Source organism: Barbus barbus, assembly GCF_936440315.1.
Source record: "Barbus barbus genome assembly, chromosome: 42".
Classification (NCBI taxonomy): domain Eukaryota; kingdom Metazoa; phylum Chordata; class Actinopteri; order Cypriniformes; family Cyprinidae; genus Barbus; species Barbus barbus.
This window is the reverse complement of record NC_136720.1, coordinates 23183927-23200798: the sequence shown is the minus strand read 5'-3', so window position 1 is coordinate 23200798 and position 16872 is coordinate 23183927. Positions and strand designations below refer to the sequence as shown.

The following is a 16872-nucleotide window of genomic DNA, read 5'->3' as shown; positions in this document are numbered from 1 at the left end:
TTTACAATATCCAGTAAAATAAATGTTGTTGAAATATTATAAGGGTGCATCATATCTCAATGTTTATGAGATTTTAAACAGCAATTGTATTGTTTTTTGTGTGAAAATAGTTCATACACAGAATTGTAAAGTAACAGAACTGACAGAATTATCCGGTGTTAGTTCTGTTACACTATTATCAGCATTGTTATTCTAGTTTGACGGTAACAGAATTGACTATTTTATTTTTGCCAAAAACTCCACTTGCTAGCATAAATGCTAAGAGCACATGGCACTAATGATATCATGACTAAAATACCTTTAAATAACCCAATGTGTGATCAGTAATACATTTTGTTTCCTGTTTTTTCCTGTTCTTCAAAATAACTCTTGGTATAAGAACTTTTTAGATTAAAATATTTTCTCAGAGACTTTTCAGTGCTTCAGATCTTATCAATGAGGGAAAGTGACCATTTATTTGAAACACATGCCTACTCATTGATCCACACTCCGGAACAGATGGTGGCGGTAATGCACCAATAAGCTGGATGCCAACCACCATTAAAAATAAAGAAGCAGCTGCATAACTTACATGTAAATGAAGAGAATATAATAACCCGTTTGAGAATAGGTCACACAGGATTGAATAGTACACTGTTTAAAATCGGCAAACATCCAACTGGGGAATGTAATCACTGTAGTCAGCAAGAGACAGTTGAACATGTAATACTTCACTGCAGGAAATACAACAAAGAAAGACATAATTTTATTCAGTCACTAATTAAAGCTGAGCATAAAGATTTTTCAATAATAGGTATACTAAAGGAAAAGGCTATATATGACATTATTACTAAGTTTATTAAAGAAACGGAATTAAGTAAAAGAATTTAGACAGTTATTTAATTTTTGTTTTATTTTATTTATTTTCTTTTTTTTTTTTTTTTTTTTTTTTTTTTTTTTTTTTTTTTGTTCCCCATCTATCATATTATGTTAATCCTATAAACATGTATCCTGTCCACACTCCAGTCCAGTCGGTGGCGGTAATGCACCTACAAGTTGGTTTGCCAACCGCCAATAAACACCAAAGAAGAAGAAGAAGATAACTTACATGTTTGTGAAGTTGCAGCACGCGTTCGCCAACGTTTACGCTGATCAATGTAAGTCTATAAGAATAAGATAGATTCATAATGTAGTGTACGCCTGTAAGCAATGATCACAGTTAAACATCTCAAAGTTTTTGATAACGGAAAGACATGTTTAAGAAACTTTAATAGCGCTAGCTACTTAACAGCTAGCGCGGACGTGTAACACGACTGCGCTCTTATAAAAATGTAACGTTACTGCAGTTATATAAATGTGTTAGGCCACCTCTGCAGAGCTATAACTATCTAATTAGCTAACTTAAACTAATTATCGTTGGAAAAACCGCTGGTATGTTCAGATGTTTATATTGTGGTCTGTTGTCAGCGAGGTAACGTTAGTTTAAACGCTACCCACTTAGCGAGAATTAACTTATGAAATACATTTAACGTTGTCCATAGATGCACAGAACAGTGTTACGGCATGAGAAGGTTGCCCTTCAGAGATGCCAGAGCTGTTGCTCTAATTACCATTGCCCTTTCTGCGGACCAAAAGTATTCAAACCCACCATGGAGCGTCACGTGGTGGAGAATCATGTCCGCAACCACTTATCTTTGGCAGTACAGCATGAAGGCAAGTTGACATTGATTTTTATTCGTAGTCATTGTTGATATTATTTTACTGACGTTAATGGTTGCTCATTAGCCTAATTTGTTTAATTTAAGCCTGGTAGTATTGCAACGCTTGAACAGTACAATAATGTATTGTTGAGCTTTTTAGCATGCATATTTCATTAGCCTGTCATAACTGTACACTTAACTATCTTATCAGTAATATACTCATAATCCAAATAAAGCCTTAATTTATTTAATCGGTTCTATCATGCCTGCATAACCACAATTTTTGTCACTTTACTAAAGTGTTATCGCTTCATTTACTGTAAAATTCAAATATATTTTGTTTCATTTTCAGAATTCCAGATTGTCAAGTGCAACTTGCAGTGTAGAGAACAGGCACATTTTCACTGTTGTTATTGCCCAAACACAGTTATAAGGAAAGTTCAAATTGTAAAACATTTAGCATCATGCAAAAAAAGACAAGTTCCACCTACAGAACCAGCCACTGTTGAGCCAGCTGCAATCAGTGAACCCATTGTCCCCAGTGCATCAGTTGACATCAATGAACCAGTCGCCACGAGTGAACCAGTTGTTCCTAGTGCATCAGTTGACATCAATGAACCAGTCGCCACGAGTGAACCAGTTGTTCCTAGTGCATCAGTTGACATCAGTGAACCAGTCGCCACGAGTGAACCAATTGTTCCCAGTGCACCAGTTGCCTTTAAAGAACCAGCTGTGGCTGAAGGAGTCCACTTGCCTGTTAAATCCCTGCTTGTTCCCAAAAAATTGCGTATTCAGAAAAAAGTGCAGTGCTTTCACTGTGGAGTAACTGTCAACAAGAAAAATCTAGATGTTCATGTTAAAAGAAAACACACTTTTAAGATCTGTGAAGATACAGAAGATCGTCACCTACCTTCACAGTGCATCGACTCAGTGAGTGGTATATATGCGGTTGAAAAGTCATTTCGCAGACCATGTTCTGTAATCCACGTACAGAAACAAACCTCAGGTCCACATCCAGTTGTCGCATGTGAAATGGTTGACTGCATTTCCAACGTAGAATTTGCCAGTCGAAGTGGCTTTCAGCACTTTGAGTGTATACATTTGAAGTCACTGCAGTGCTGTCCATGGCCCAACAAGATACCAGTTGTCCTTGATGAAGATGTCCTTGTAGACATGATAGCCGCAAATGTGTTTGGGGAACAGACCAAGACAACCTGTGTGGCTACAAAGGCAGCAGCAAATGCAGCTGGTGTTCCACTCTCTGTTGAGTTGACTATTGGAAGTCCTTCTACAAAGAAGTATATTTCTGTGTATGAACCCAAAGTGTCATGCTACAGCAGACTTGGTAGAATCATTGCTTCCTATGACAGCACTCGCAACACATGGCATTGTCCCTGTGCAAAGCCAAGAAGATTTTGTTTGCACAAAAACATAGCCAGGTGGCATCTTTTCCAGCTACACGGGCAGTTGTTTGTACCATCACCCATGAGCCCAGACCTGCACAGTGCCTAGCACAAGAACATGCTTGTCAGGAAAGTACCAGATTGGAATATCACCCCCAGTGGTGAAGGTCTCAAACAGATAGTGTATTACTTGTAGGGGTGTGCGATATAAATTGTCTGCAATAATATTGTAATTATTTTAACGATGTGCAATTTGAAATGTAGTATTTTGCAAAAACCAGTCAAAACACCCCTACAGAGTGCATGCATACATTACTTGAAGTCTAGACAAGTGCGCGTGCACATTTAGAGTGCATTCTTTCAGTGAATGATTCAGTCTATTACAATACATTTAGAATAACAAAGTTCAAGATATGGGGAAAGAAAATGTATATATTTATATAATTTCATATAGTTAATCAATATCACACAAAGTTGCGTTTCTTTCTCCAAAAATGATCATGATTACAAATGTTTCAAGTTCAAACAGTTCAAAAAACAAGAATTAAGAGACTTAACGTTTTAATACACCATATTGCTTGTTCTTGTTTTTCGACAACAAAAATAATTCCAAACACAGCCACAACAATGTTGTTTCCTTCCTGAATAAATCAACTGTTTAAATGATTCCATTCAGTTGCAATGACTTGCTGCCACCTGCTGGTGGTTTTAATTTCACATTCAAAGATTTGTTTTATTTAAATAATTTCAAGTAACAATAGTATTCAACATTTTATGTTAAACATATGAAAACATCATGCATTTGCAATTAAAGGTTAAATGCATTCATTTTCTGCACTAAACAGTAGTGTGTAAATGCATCTAATGCCACTTCAGATGCAGCTTCTGCATTACAAAGATGGATTTTATTGATACAGACTTCATTTGCTTGGTAACAGCTCAAATGTCTTATTATTCTAATTCACTGATTAAATGTAAGAATTTTACTCAAAAGATAATGCACACTTTTAGAAAAATATAAAGGTAAAAATGCCCATAAAAGGTACAAATCAATCTAAACTTATGGGAAAAGATTCATTTCTATCAGTGTGAACTGACCACCACACAGAGTATGAATAATATAAAAAACTTTAGGATTCAGCAGTTCACGGTAGTCCTTAAGATACAAACACAATAACACGCAGCAAATTATAGTCTAATTATCGTTATCCAAGAAAAGTTTTTTTTTTTGTCTATCGCACACCCCTAATTTTCCCTGATGAAAGACAAAACTCTGCCAACCGAACTCCCCCAGAAATACATCACAGGCTCAATGACATTCCCAAACACCTTGTGCCAAAGGAGACTTTTTGCTCTGAATGTATGGGCAACATGGTCCTAAGTGAGCCAGTGTTGATTACTTCTAAAGGAACGCTTTATAACATACACTGGCATTGTTGAGGGTAAGTATGAGTAAAATCTATCTAATTAGTTTAACGTCAATGTTTAGCTATCTGAATAAATACTTTTTTTAAACAGGATATTCTACATACTACCGCATGTGCAGCAACTGTGGTCTAAAATACCATTATCAAGAGTGGACTGATGGTCTTCACAATTTTGATGATCATTTGCTGATGTCATTACGTGCATTATCCTGCGCCATTCACTCCAGGTTTGCTATTATTGAAGGAATTAATAATATGGTGTTCTTTTAAAATGTCTATATACTACTAATTAATCTTGTGGAAACAGACTCATCATGCCATTAGCAGAGCTGTTGAGGTTTTGGAGACCACAGCACAACAGAAATTTCCAAGTAAAGACCAAATCATTCATGCGTACATGCATTTTGAAGCTCTAACAGACCACGAATACACATACTCCTGTGTTAAGTGTGGCTACCATCTAGCAGTTGTTGTGATGGATCTTCACAAAAAGGCAGAATTTAATATATGCCCATATCAAAATTAGAGCTACTTAATAATATTAAAAATACATGTTCTTTGTTTCAGTGAGAATTTTTATTGCAGTGAGTGACATTCCTGCTCCACCACATGATGGTTGAAACAATATGAAAGACATTTGGGCATCCGTGACCTGTTGGGCAGTAATGAGTTATTTTGTTAGACAAAAGTTGCATAATGCTTAGCTACAATTACAATTGTTTTACAATAAATTGAGCAAAGGAAGGAACTAACCAAATGTGTATATATTTTGAAGGTTTCACTGTTTTACTTATTGATAAAGTCGTTTTTTGGTGTCACCATCATACAACTACTGGGCTCTTTGGATAGGTCCCAACACCAGAAAAGAAGATACAGTTTTAAATACCGAGTATGCCAAGATGCATGCCTCAAGACCAGCTACTGAAGATGTCGAACGTGAAGTTAGCGGAGAGAGGCTAGAGGAAGTGCTTACCAATCTTGAGGTTATTTTGTTTTTACATAAACGAATACATTTTTGGGATATATTTTTATTGCAATCTTGTATGTTCAGGTGGATGTGGTGCAACGCCTTTCCAAGCAGTGTGGCCTATACCCATCAGCTTCCAAAATGGATCTTGTTGTAAGACTTAGACAGGAGATGAGAAACAAGTCATCGTATGACAAGGTCATCCAGAAGGTTCGGAGGGCTTCAGGTAGGATTATTTTTGAGAAATATTTTACTCCATGTCATGTGAATGGAATTGTTCAACACAGTATGGAACTGATTTGATTTTAAGCATATTGCTTTCAGTATAGTTTTGTTTAAGACGGCTTAGAAAGATATACATTTTTAAATAAATATATTTATTAGCGTAACATTTATTTTGTCTTTAGGGGCTGGACAGTCATCACATGCCCCTGTGGAGTTGTGTATTCGCTGAAGTTCCTTATTCGGGCGGAGTCTGCGTGACTATGCAGATTGTCTTTTAAACATTTCCCAAATATCAATATCTGTGACTTTTGCAAGGGGCTCAGCCACTCACACACACACTTGGTGACAATGGTTCTACGATCAACTTAAGCTTACAATGCTTTTGGGAAACTCAGCCCTGGCCGTTGAGGGTAAGCTGAAAGTAAACGTCCTTTGCTTGACTTCCGGTTTGGCGGCGAGGCAACATGGCAGGTTAAGCTGCGAGAGCTCCCTTAAGTCAGTTTTAAGACTCTGCGAAACTTAATTTATACTCCTTGGTAATTTACGTGTGCTGAGAGATGAGCGGAGGGACAAAACCTAAAGCTAAAAGAAACCCCGAAAAGCAAGGCAAAGACTCAAATTGAACAGAGACCGACAACATGCAAGGAGTTGAAGATGGCGATCAGGAAACCACAGACTCTCTACGCGTGGGTTTAAACATTATAAGCAAGCAGATACGGGAATTTTGCAGCGAGCTGAAAGTGGAGCTCGTTACATTTAAAGATGAACTCAAGCCTCAGATGAAACGCAAATTAGAGGAATTTTAAGGAGGACATAAATCAGAAAATGGCGCCAACAACAAGAAATAAAGGACCAAAATGCAAAGGTTGAGGCTACTCTGTTGCGTGTTGAAGAAATGGAGTGCTGGAGCTCTGAGACTGACGGCCTCCTACAGGATTTTATACAAGAACACAAAAAGATGGAAAAACTGACCTATGCATTTTGCCAGAGGATACAGAGAAGGGGTCTGTTACTCAGTTTGTTGAAGAACTCATCCGGAGGGAACTCGACACAGGCTGTCAAATTCAGCAGGCGCACAGGGCACCGAAGCCTAAAGTAAATTAAACCTCATCGTCGTGAATTTTTTACAATACGAAAGAGAAGGTCCTGAGTAAAGCCTGGAAGAAGAAAATAATCACACTCTGAGAGCGACGCGTTCTCTTCGATCACGACTACCCTTCGGCTGTGGTGCAGCACCGCAAGTCTTGCGTTAAAGCCAAGAAAATCTTGAAAGAAGGGGGATCCGCTTTCAGACCCCATTTACTAAGATGAGAGTCCACTGGGATAATGGAGTAAAAACGTACAACGAAGCGAAAGAAGTGGAGGAAGATCTACGCAGTAGAGGATATAAAGTGGCTGATTCCGAAGATGCAGATGGCCCCACAACGTTACTGGAACGACTCGAGGCAAGGAAAAGTTCGGCATGGCAGCGGGTCACCAGAGAGTGGAGGCAAGCAGAAGGACACGGAAACGGCTAGAGTATTTTAGACGAAAAAACCCGGTGAATTTATAAGAGACCCTCTAATGACGATGTGAACAAGGGACTAATACATTAACTTAAGGGGGAACAATGAACGTGAGTGACGATTGAAATTCACCTTGTAAAATAATTCAAATAATACAGTAAGGGGCTTTTATGTACATGCTTGACTTAATGGGAGATATGGACATTGAAGAAAGTACAGTATATCTGGTATGGGTGCAATAACCTATAATAGGCCGCACCTCATATCTAGAAGAGGGCCCTCTGTTCATCTTAGGCTTTCCCCCTCTATGGAGACAATGACTCAAAACCCTAAATTGAGGGTGAACATTCCCAAATGGAGATCAGTTGATATCCTTTCAGTTAATTTAAATTGTTTTGATTTATGTAAAAGTTGTTTAGTTGTTCGTACTTGTTCAAATGTTAACCAATGGGGTTATCATTCAGAGAGGATTGTTCTTGAGAGAGATAAATCGTAGGAGGGGGACAATTCTTTTAATTTCAAAAGGTGTCCATTTTGAGTGTCCGAAAGAAATAAAGGATAAAGGGAGATATGTTATTGTTAAAGGAACAATTAATAATATCTCAGTAACCCTTGTGAATGTTTATGCCCCACCGAAAAGCAATAAACAATATTTCAAATTATTATTTGATATTGTAGCTATGGAAATGGAGGGGACCTAAACATTTTGCTGAACAATGATTTGGATACTACAAGCCATAAAACCAATTATGATTGCCTCATCGTTAGTTTATATGTAATATATATAATATAATTTATTTATATAATTAATTTTTTATATTTATTATAGTCATATTAAAGCCTGTTTTCCACTTTCACGAAAGTTCAAGTTTATTTTTATTACTAAAAATTGTCAGATTACTCAATTGTCAAATAATCAGTAGATTTCTTGATTACCAAAATAATTGTTCAATTGTTCTCTTCTATGCAGCGCACATACGTCCCATTTTTTACTGGTGTACTTCTAGTTACATAGCCAGATGGAAAGACATTGAAACAAATATACAGGATCTTCAAGTTCAGTCCTTTATTATAGGGGAGAGCGAAATTCATGGGCATAGTAAAGACAAACTGGGCCCAATTGTGACATTTTCATTAAAGAACTGGCATTCTATTCTGTTTATTGAACACTTCAAATTGGAGAAAGAGATTGGAATACTTAGGTGATGAAGAATTTAAGACAGGATTTCAACAATGGAAGGAGAGGGGAATAACAACATTGTGCAGTGTACTTACAAAGGGTGAAATTAGAAGTTAAAGGATGATTTTGGACTTAGAAATCAGGACTTTAGATATTTCCAATTAAGGAATTACTACAATAAAAAAAGGAAAATTAGAGCAAATGATATCCATTCCCTTACTAAAATGATGGATGCCTATAATCATACACTACCCAGAATAATTTCTTCCATATATAAGGTGTTAATGTGTTGCAGCCCTTCCTCCACACTATATATATATAATTGAAATGGGATAAAGAATTAAAGACTGAAATACCAGAAACGGTATAATACACCAAAGTACCACTAGCTCAAGAATACGGAGGGAGTTTTCCTGGAAGTGCCTTATTCGCTTCTTTATAACACCCAAGATCAAAAGCAAACAAGTCTCCAGACAACAGGTAGAAGCAGATCACGCACATATCTTTTGGAGTTGTGAGAAAATCCAATCTTTTTGGGGTGATGTGCAGGTAGTTAGTCTGAAGTACTTGGATATAGAATACCCAGAACCTCTTTATTTTTGCTTATGGGAAATATTAAAGGCATAGTTCCTAAAAGCGACCAATATTTATGTAAGATTCTTCTTGTGGCATGTAAAAACTTTGTACACAATTTGTCTGACTGTGGATTTGTAGAGTCCAAACTCTTTAGAGATGGTTTTGTAACCTTTTCTAGCCTAATGAGCAACATCATCTCTTTTTCCGAGGTCCTCCGTAATCTCCTTTGTTCGTGACATGAATCACTTCCACAAACATGATCAGACTTTGATAGATCCCTATTCTTTGAAAAAAACGGGTCATGTACTGACATTTGATGGTCATTACACTGACTGAAAACACCTCTGCACAGATGGACTCTAATTTCACCTTTAAATTAACTGCTAATCCAAGAGATTCACATACATTTGCCACTCACAGATATGCAATATTGGATCATTTTCCTGAATAAATAAATGACAAAAAAAATATTTCTGTCTCATTTGTTTAATTGGGTTCTCTGTCTACTTTCAGGACTTGTGCGAAAATCTGATTATGTTTTGGGTCATGCAGAAATATAGAAAATTCTAAAGGGTTCACAAACTTTCAAAATACATAGCATAGAGTCAGTGGTCACCAAGCCCGCATGAGTCTCCCAGCAAGCACGTTCTACATTTACATTTACATTTATTCATTTAGCTGACGCTTTTATCCAAAGCGACTTACAATTGCTATATATGTCAGAGGTCGCACGCCTCTGGAGCAACTAGGGGTTAAGTGTCTTGCTCAGGGACACATTGGTGTCTCACAGTGGATTCGAACCCGGGTCTCTCACACCAAAGGCATGTGTCTTATCCACTGCGCCATCACCACCCCCGATATGATATTGTTTATCGTTCTATAAATAGCCTGACGATAAACAATATCATATCGAGATTATGATAAAAAATTGTAACTGGAAGCCAGTGTAAGGACCTGAGGATTGGTGTGATATGCTCAGATTTTCTGGTTCTAGTCAGAATCCTGGCAGCAGCGTTCTGGATGAGCTGCAGCTGTCTAATGGTCTTCTTGGGAAGGCCGGTGAGGAGACCATTACAATAATCCACCCTGCTTGTGATAAAGGCATGAACAAGTTTCTCCAAGTCTTGACTGGAAACAAAACATCTAATTCTTGCAATGTTTTTGAAATGATAGTATGCTGATTTAGTTACTGCTTTGACATGACTACTAAAACTAAGGTCTGTCTCCGGAATCAAAGATTTTTGACTTGATCTTTAGTTGTTTGATCCCTAGAGTCAAGGTATGCATTCTCCTTGAACTTCATCTTTGTTTCCAAATGCAATGACTTCAGTTTTCTCCTTATTTAACTGAAGAAAGTTCTGGCACATCCAACTAATTTCATCAATGCATTGGCAGAGGGAGTCAATGGGGCTGTAGTCATTTGGAGATAAGGCTAGGTAAATCTGGGTATCATCATCATAGCTGTGATAGGCAATTTGGTTCTTCCTCATTATTTGACTTAGTGGGAGCATATACAAGCTAAACAAGAGCGGTGCAAGAATTGAGCCTTGTGGGACTCTGCATGTCATGGCCGTCCACTTAGACTTATGCTCTCTTATATTCACACAATAACCATTTAGTATGACCTGAACCATTTGAGTACCATCCCAGAAAGCCCGACCCAGTTTTTCAGTCTCTCTAGAAGTATGTTATGTTATCAAGATTGCGCTTTTTCAGAAGGGGCTTAACAACTGCAGTTTTCAGGGAGTTTGGAAAAGTCCCAGAAAGACTTCTAACAGATCAGCTTCTAAACAGTTTAGCACACTTTTGAAAAAAAGATGTGGGAAGTGTGTCAAGATAGCAGATTGATGTTCATATAGCTGTTAAGAGGAGATCTGTCACTGTTCAAATATCAAAATATATTGATGGCATGACTTTGAGTGAGCCAGTTTCATTAAACTCCCTTTACAAAAGTCAACATTCATGAACGCTAGATTTGTTCGACTTTACATGGGCACACTGGCCAACCCATCATGCCAGTGAGGTTATTATGCAAGAGACAAAATACTGAATTGGAATTTTCAAATAGCCAAAATGTGAAGGAACTGTTTTTATTACATCTCAAGAGTTAAACTTATATCCATGAGATGCAATAAAAACAGTTCCTTCATATTTCGGGTATGGAAAATTATCTATATATGTTAGATTAACAACACATTCATACAGCAAGTCATAAATCTCAGCCATGCATGATCAAAAATTGATAAGGAGGATGTAAGCTTGTTCTCAGTAACTTCCTATAAGCTCATATTATGCCCCTGTAAACAAATTACATTCTGCAGAATTTCTATTGAGAGTATTAGAATGGGAGGTTTGCATATTGTTCAATTTGAAATAGCAATTTAAATGAGTGCAGCACAGTAGAAACCAGCTAAACATATTTGAATTTCTAGATGCTTTGTTTATCAAATGTGGATGCCAGTGTTATTTACGTGGCAGATAAAAATACACACGCATGTGTAAATCACATTTATATGAATGAGTTTTGATGGTGTTCAGGCTAAATAGTAGCTATGATCAAGGATGAACAAGAGGAAAACAATCCACATAACTGTCACACGTCCACTGTTTAAACAGATTTCCTCAGTCCTAAGAAGTTACAGATGACCATCTAGCCAGTTATTATCTTAAGTGTTTTCTTATGCACATTTGGTTTACTATGTTTCAAATGTTATCTATTTCAAACTTAAAATCGCTTCAAATTTCAAGTCTATAAAACAACTTCAAACTTAAAATTTCAAAATTAAAATCTTCAAACTTTTTTAAACTTCAAGCTTTCTGGCTAGATATTCTCAAGACAATTTATCAAGTCAGCAAGTCAAGTTTGTCTTTTTAATCTAGTTTTAATAAAATTGCTTGTCTCTACTTTTGTCTCTAATAATAATAATAATAATTATTATTATTTGAAGTACTATTGAAGATGCTTATATTCTATGTCTTTCATACATGATTGCTGATATTTAAGAACCACATTAATCTACTTTTAAAAAAGTACTTTTCATAAATGAGATGTTAAAATGCTGTGTGAAAATTCCAAAGAAAATAAATCAAGGAATATTTCATATCTAACATCATTTGAAATGTATTTACAGCCAATATGTTGTGGTCCACAGAACTCTTTCTGCTTCTGGGTAAGAAGAATAGACACTGACACAAAACTTAGTCACTGTGCATTCTGTCTGACGACCAATAATATCTTCTGAATTAAGAGCTCATAGACAAATTAGTCTATATCTGTGACTCTCTAACATGTACAGGCTACACTTTTACATTCATTTTACATCAGTACCCAGAGATACGCTGCTGTCTTGTTCCTTATTTTGTTTATTTTTTTGTATCAGTTTAATTTTTCTTTTATGCTTTAGTTTTTCTCTGTTAGATGGTTCATCTTGGCTTTATATTTTAACATCTGTTTATATAAGGCCTCATCGGCCTCTATACATTATATGCCAAATGCCTGGTGACCTTATTAATTTAGATTTATGATCTGATTATTTTCTTTTGATATGCGTGTAGTTCACTTTGTGTGGTTTATTTAATTACAGGTGCTGCGTGTCCAACAAAAGCAGGGAGGCAGATTTTCCACACTTGTGCGGTGGTGGTGCTCTTGTCACTGTGTGCAGTGGTGTGCTGTGTCGATCACCAACAATAATTTCACTGGGTATAGTGTGAATGTGTGCGATAATTGAAATTTATGTTGCTTTAGGAGGTTGATACCAGTTGGCCACAGCCCTGTTTCTCTTTTCTGTGTATTTTGGGAGGGCAGCAGCAAGTAGTACCATCATTTTAAGTTTGTTGTTCATGTGATTCTTTTTAATAAAATCTATTAATTGAATTAAAACAAAGTATATTTCTGTATTCAGTAGAATTGAACCGGTTTCCTTGAGTAGCACCTGAGTGTGCGTAGTATTTCCCAGGGTGGCGTAGTCATCGCGCTAATGTCACCATTTCTGTTGTGCAACACCACTCTGCTACATTAACATACGTAGCTATGTCCACCCAGTAATGGACATGTATATATTACTGTTAAATACGTTTTCATTGCAAAATTAAGATGCAAATTATATTTTCTGATAGGTATGATGTCCCTTTCCTAAACAAGGTTATTAAAAATATTATAATAAATATAATTACATCCTCAAACACATTGATTTACAAATAAATGCTATGTCCATCCTGTCATGTTTATGTCCACTCTATCGAGTCTTAAGTGGTTGAGTTAGCTTCAGTTAGCATATTAGCTTACAACAAACTGTGACTAGCTAAATATTTAGTCTGGCTGTTGAAGAGAATTTGGTATATTTAAATTTACATATTTTGAAAATACTGTATTCGAATCACTTCTGGCATATTTTATGCCAACAGGGTGGACATGTTAAGCTTAGGAAAAGAAAATTTTTCAATTGAAAAATCATCAATTTACTCACTCACTCGCCTCATGATATTCCCGCCACTGAAGAGACAAAAAAAAAAAAAAAAACCGTGTTGTCCTGATGTCACTAAAGGGGATGGCCTTTTCTTAAAGGGGCCCCAATACACAAGGTGGACAACCATTCAAGGGACGTGGAAAAACTATTTTTTTATTAAATAAAACTATAGTTTTTATTATCAAATGATCAATACACTCAAATGGAGTAATCTCTTATTTAACAAAATATTAATAGGATAATTAAAAAATATATATATATATATATTAATATTCTATATTCAATATTCTACTATCATTCAAATTTATTGAGCAGTGCATGGGACATAGCAAAATAACATGCATCCTCTTACACAAAACTAAAAAACACTTAGCCTAATATAGCACACGCTTTCAGTCATTTTTATGTTAAGTTATCATAGCAAATGAGATATTTATGTACAGGACACCAAAAGGCATCCTACAGTGATATTGACCCTTATACATGTTTATAGGTATTTACAGGAGTCACAAATGTTTTCCAAAATTGTAAAATCCTGTTTGCTGTGTTTATAGCCTTACATACATTTCAAAGCTTTAGGCAAAACATTTTCTGAATAAATATAAAAGCAGCAAGCAGTTATACAATGATCTCTGCTTTCTCTACTTCATTGTGTGACAAAATAAAATTATGGCAGCTGAAAGATAAAAAAACTGCAGTTAATGGTGACATGCAATTAAAGAGGCAAAACATTAAAAGATGCACATGGAGGATTTAATTGCTATTGGATCCTTAGAGAAATTACTTTTCAACAAAACCTTTTTTATTTCTCCTCTTATTATTATTGTGGAAGAGATGAGTTTTTGTTTACTTCACCTACTGCTAGTGTAACGGAGGCCAGCTGGTAGGTGCTGTGCCGATAAACTTCACTCCCCAGATCCCGCCTCCCATGCCAATAGTGTAACCCCCTGGGTCCTACTCACACCCGCTCCGAGCAGGACCCAACAGAACCTGGCCCATTGGCATGTGGAAGATTGTTACTTTGGAAAGTCATTACAATGACTTTCCAAAGTAACAATCTTCCACAAACAGAGGCTGATTGTATCATCTCATGTTTTCCTGGTAAACAAATTAGGCATACATCCAATCTTTCATGCAGCAAACCACACGTGAATTCCAAAGTAATTTTGTTTAACAAATATGATATCTATTTTAAATAAAACTGTAACTTACTTGGCATGAAGACAAAGCAATCAGAAAAACACATGTGCATGTCACACAGCAAACAAACAGGCAGACGAAGAAGAGACCCATTTAGCAGGTATTAACATACAAATCATATTTATCTTGTTATAATATAAATATTTGATTAGAATATGACTAAATATAATTAGAAAAACTCACTTATACAATTAGACAGTTACAGTAGATGTTTTACAGTTACTTGTCTACACTGTAAAAAAATGCTTTGAAACCTTATAGGCTGAATACAGTAGATTAATATTATTATTAATGGACTATGAAGATTCATCATGAATAATATATCATATCTAATATATTTCTAGCCGCTATGATGTGGTTCATGCTACTTTTTCTGCTTCTGGGTAAGAGCTATACACTGAAACAAATCTTAGTCACAAATTTTGTTATATTTTCAGCACGACAAAAGCAATAAATGTCTCAGAGTTATAAGTAAAATTAAGTATTAATAATCTGCATCTTTGTCTCTATTGCATGTATAGGTTTTACAACTCCCAGTACAGACAAAATCAGACTGATGAATGGCACTAACTCTTGTTCTGGACGAGTGGAGGTTCTTTATAATGGAACATGGGGAACAGTGTGTGATGATGGCTGGGATCTAACAGACGCTGCAGTGGTGTGTAGAGAGATTGGCTGTGGGGATGTGATCGAGGCAAAGAGTGGTGCTTATTTTGGACAAGGATCAGGACCAATATGGATGGATGCTGTACGATGTGCTGGGAATGAATCTACACTGAATAACTGTTTGAACAGATGGGGAATGCACAACTGTAGCCATCAACACGATGCTGGAGTCATCTGCCAATGTGAGTCAAAATATTCTATTGAATTACATACCGGTAATAATTTTGAGAAAGAAATGTCTTATTTAGTTATTTGTATGGATATTAGCTGTCAGGTTGGAGATTGGTGATAACTCTTGTTCTGGACGAGTGGAGGTTCTTCATGATGGTCAGTGGGGAACAGTGTGTGATGATGGCTGGGATCTAACAGACGCTGCAGTGGTGTGTAGAGAGATTGGCTGTGGGGATGTGATCGAGGCAAAGAGTGCTGCTTATTTTGGACAAGGATCAGGACAAATATGGATGGATAATGTGAACTGTACTGGCACTGAGTCTTCACTGATGAACTGTAGGACACGTGGATGGGGAACACATAACTGCCAACATTCCCACGATTCTGGACTCATTTGTAACTGTGAGTCAAAAATATTCATTTGTACATTCGTAAAATTGCATATTTTCCTTTTTAAGGAATGACCCAAGAGAGTTAAATAGAACAATATTGTAATAGTCTTGTTTTTTTCTAACACAATGGGTTCTTGTTGAAATATGGTAATAGTAAAATACACAAATATATGGGAGTAAAACAACTTGCATTTTTATTATCTGTGAGAATAGTAACAGTCAGGTTGGTAAATGGTGACAACTCTTGTTCTGGACGGGTGGAGGTTCTTCGGGACGGTCAGTGGAAAACAGTGTGTGATGATGGTTGGGATCTATCAGATGCTACAGTGGTGTGCAGAGAACTCGGCTGTGGGAGTGTCGTAGATGCAAGTCATGCTTATTTTGGCCAGGAATCAGGACCAGTGTGGATGAATGCTGTACAATGTACTGGGAGAGAATCTACTCTGAAGAGCTGCAGATCACATGAAATTGCCTCCTGTAGTAGTAATAAAGCTGCTGGAGTCATCTGTCAGCGTGAGTCATAAAACTTTAAACAATTTAATATGCTTTTGTTCATTCAGCCTATCTTTAAAGACATAAAACCATTTTGTTTATTTTACTGTGTGCTTCAGCTTCTATCACACTGGTCAATGGCGCTCATTCATGTTCTGGACGAGTGGAGGTTCGACACAATGGAATATGGGGAACAGTGTGTGATGATGGCTGGGATCTAACAGACGCTGCAGTGGTGTGTAGAGAGATTGGCTGTGGGGATGTGACAGAGGTAAAGAGTGCTGCTTATTTTGGACAAGGATCAGGACCAGTATGGATGAATAATGTGAGCTGTAATGGAACAGAGTCTACTCTGAAAAACTGTGTATTAAGTGGAAGAATTCGACAAACCTGCAGCCATGAAAAAGATGCTGGTGTTATCTGTGGACGTAAGTGAACATTATAAAAGGTCTACTGCCTGACATAATACTTCAATACTGCTGCATTTCTTAACATAATAGTTCATGTTAATAATATGCAAACA

At 36.7% G+C, this 16872-nt stretch overlaps 1 protein-coding gene across 1 annotated transcript; it reads left to right on the top strand.

The window, feature by feature from the left end:
* Positions 1-1055: 1055 nt before the first annotated feature.
* LOC306861813 (uncharacterized protein) lies at positions 1056-5369 on the top strand. The gene is made up of 4 exons (XM_079404301.1): positions 1056-1136; positions 1521-1692; positions 2032-4524; positions 4601-5369. The coding sequence occupies exons 2-3, from the start codon at positions 1521-1523 to the stop codon at positions 3189-3191; spliced, it is 1332 nt and encodes a 443-aa protein (XP_079260427.1). The 5' UTR covers positions 1056-1136; the 3' UTR covers positions 3192-4524; positions 4601-5369.
* Positions 5370-16872: the final 11503 nt, after the last annotated feature.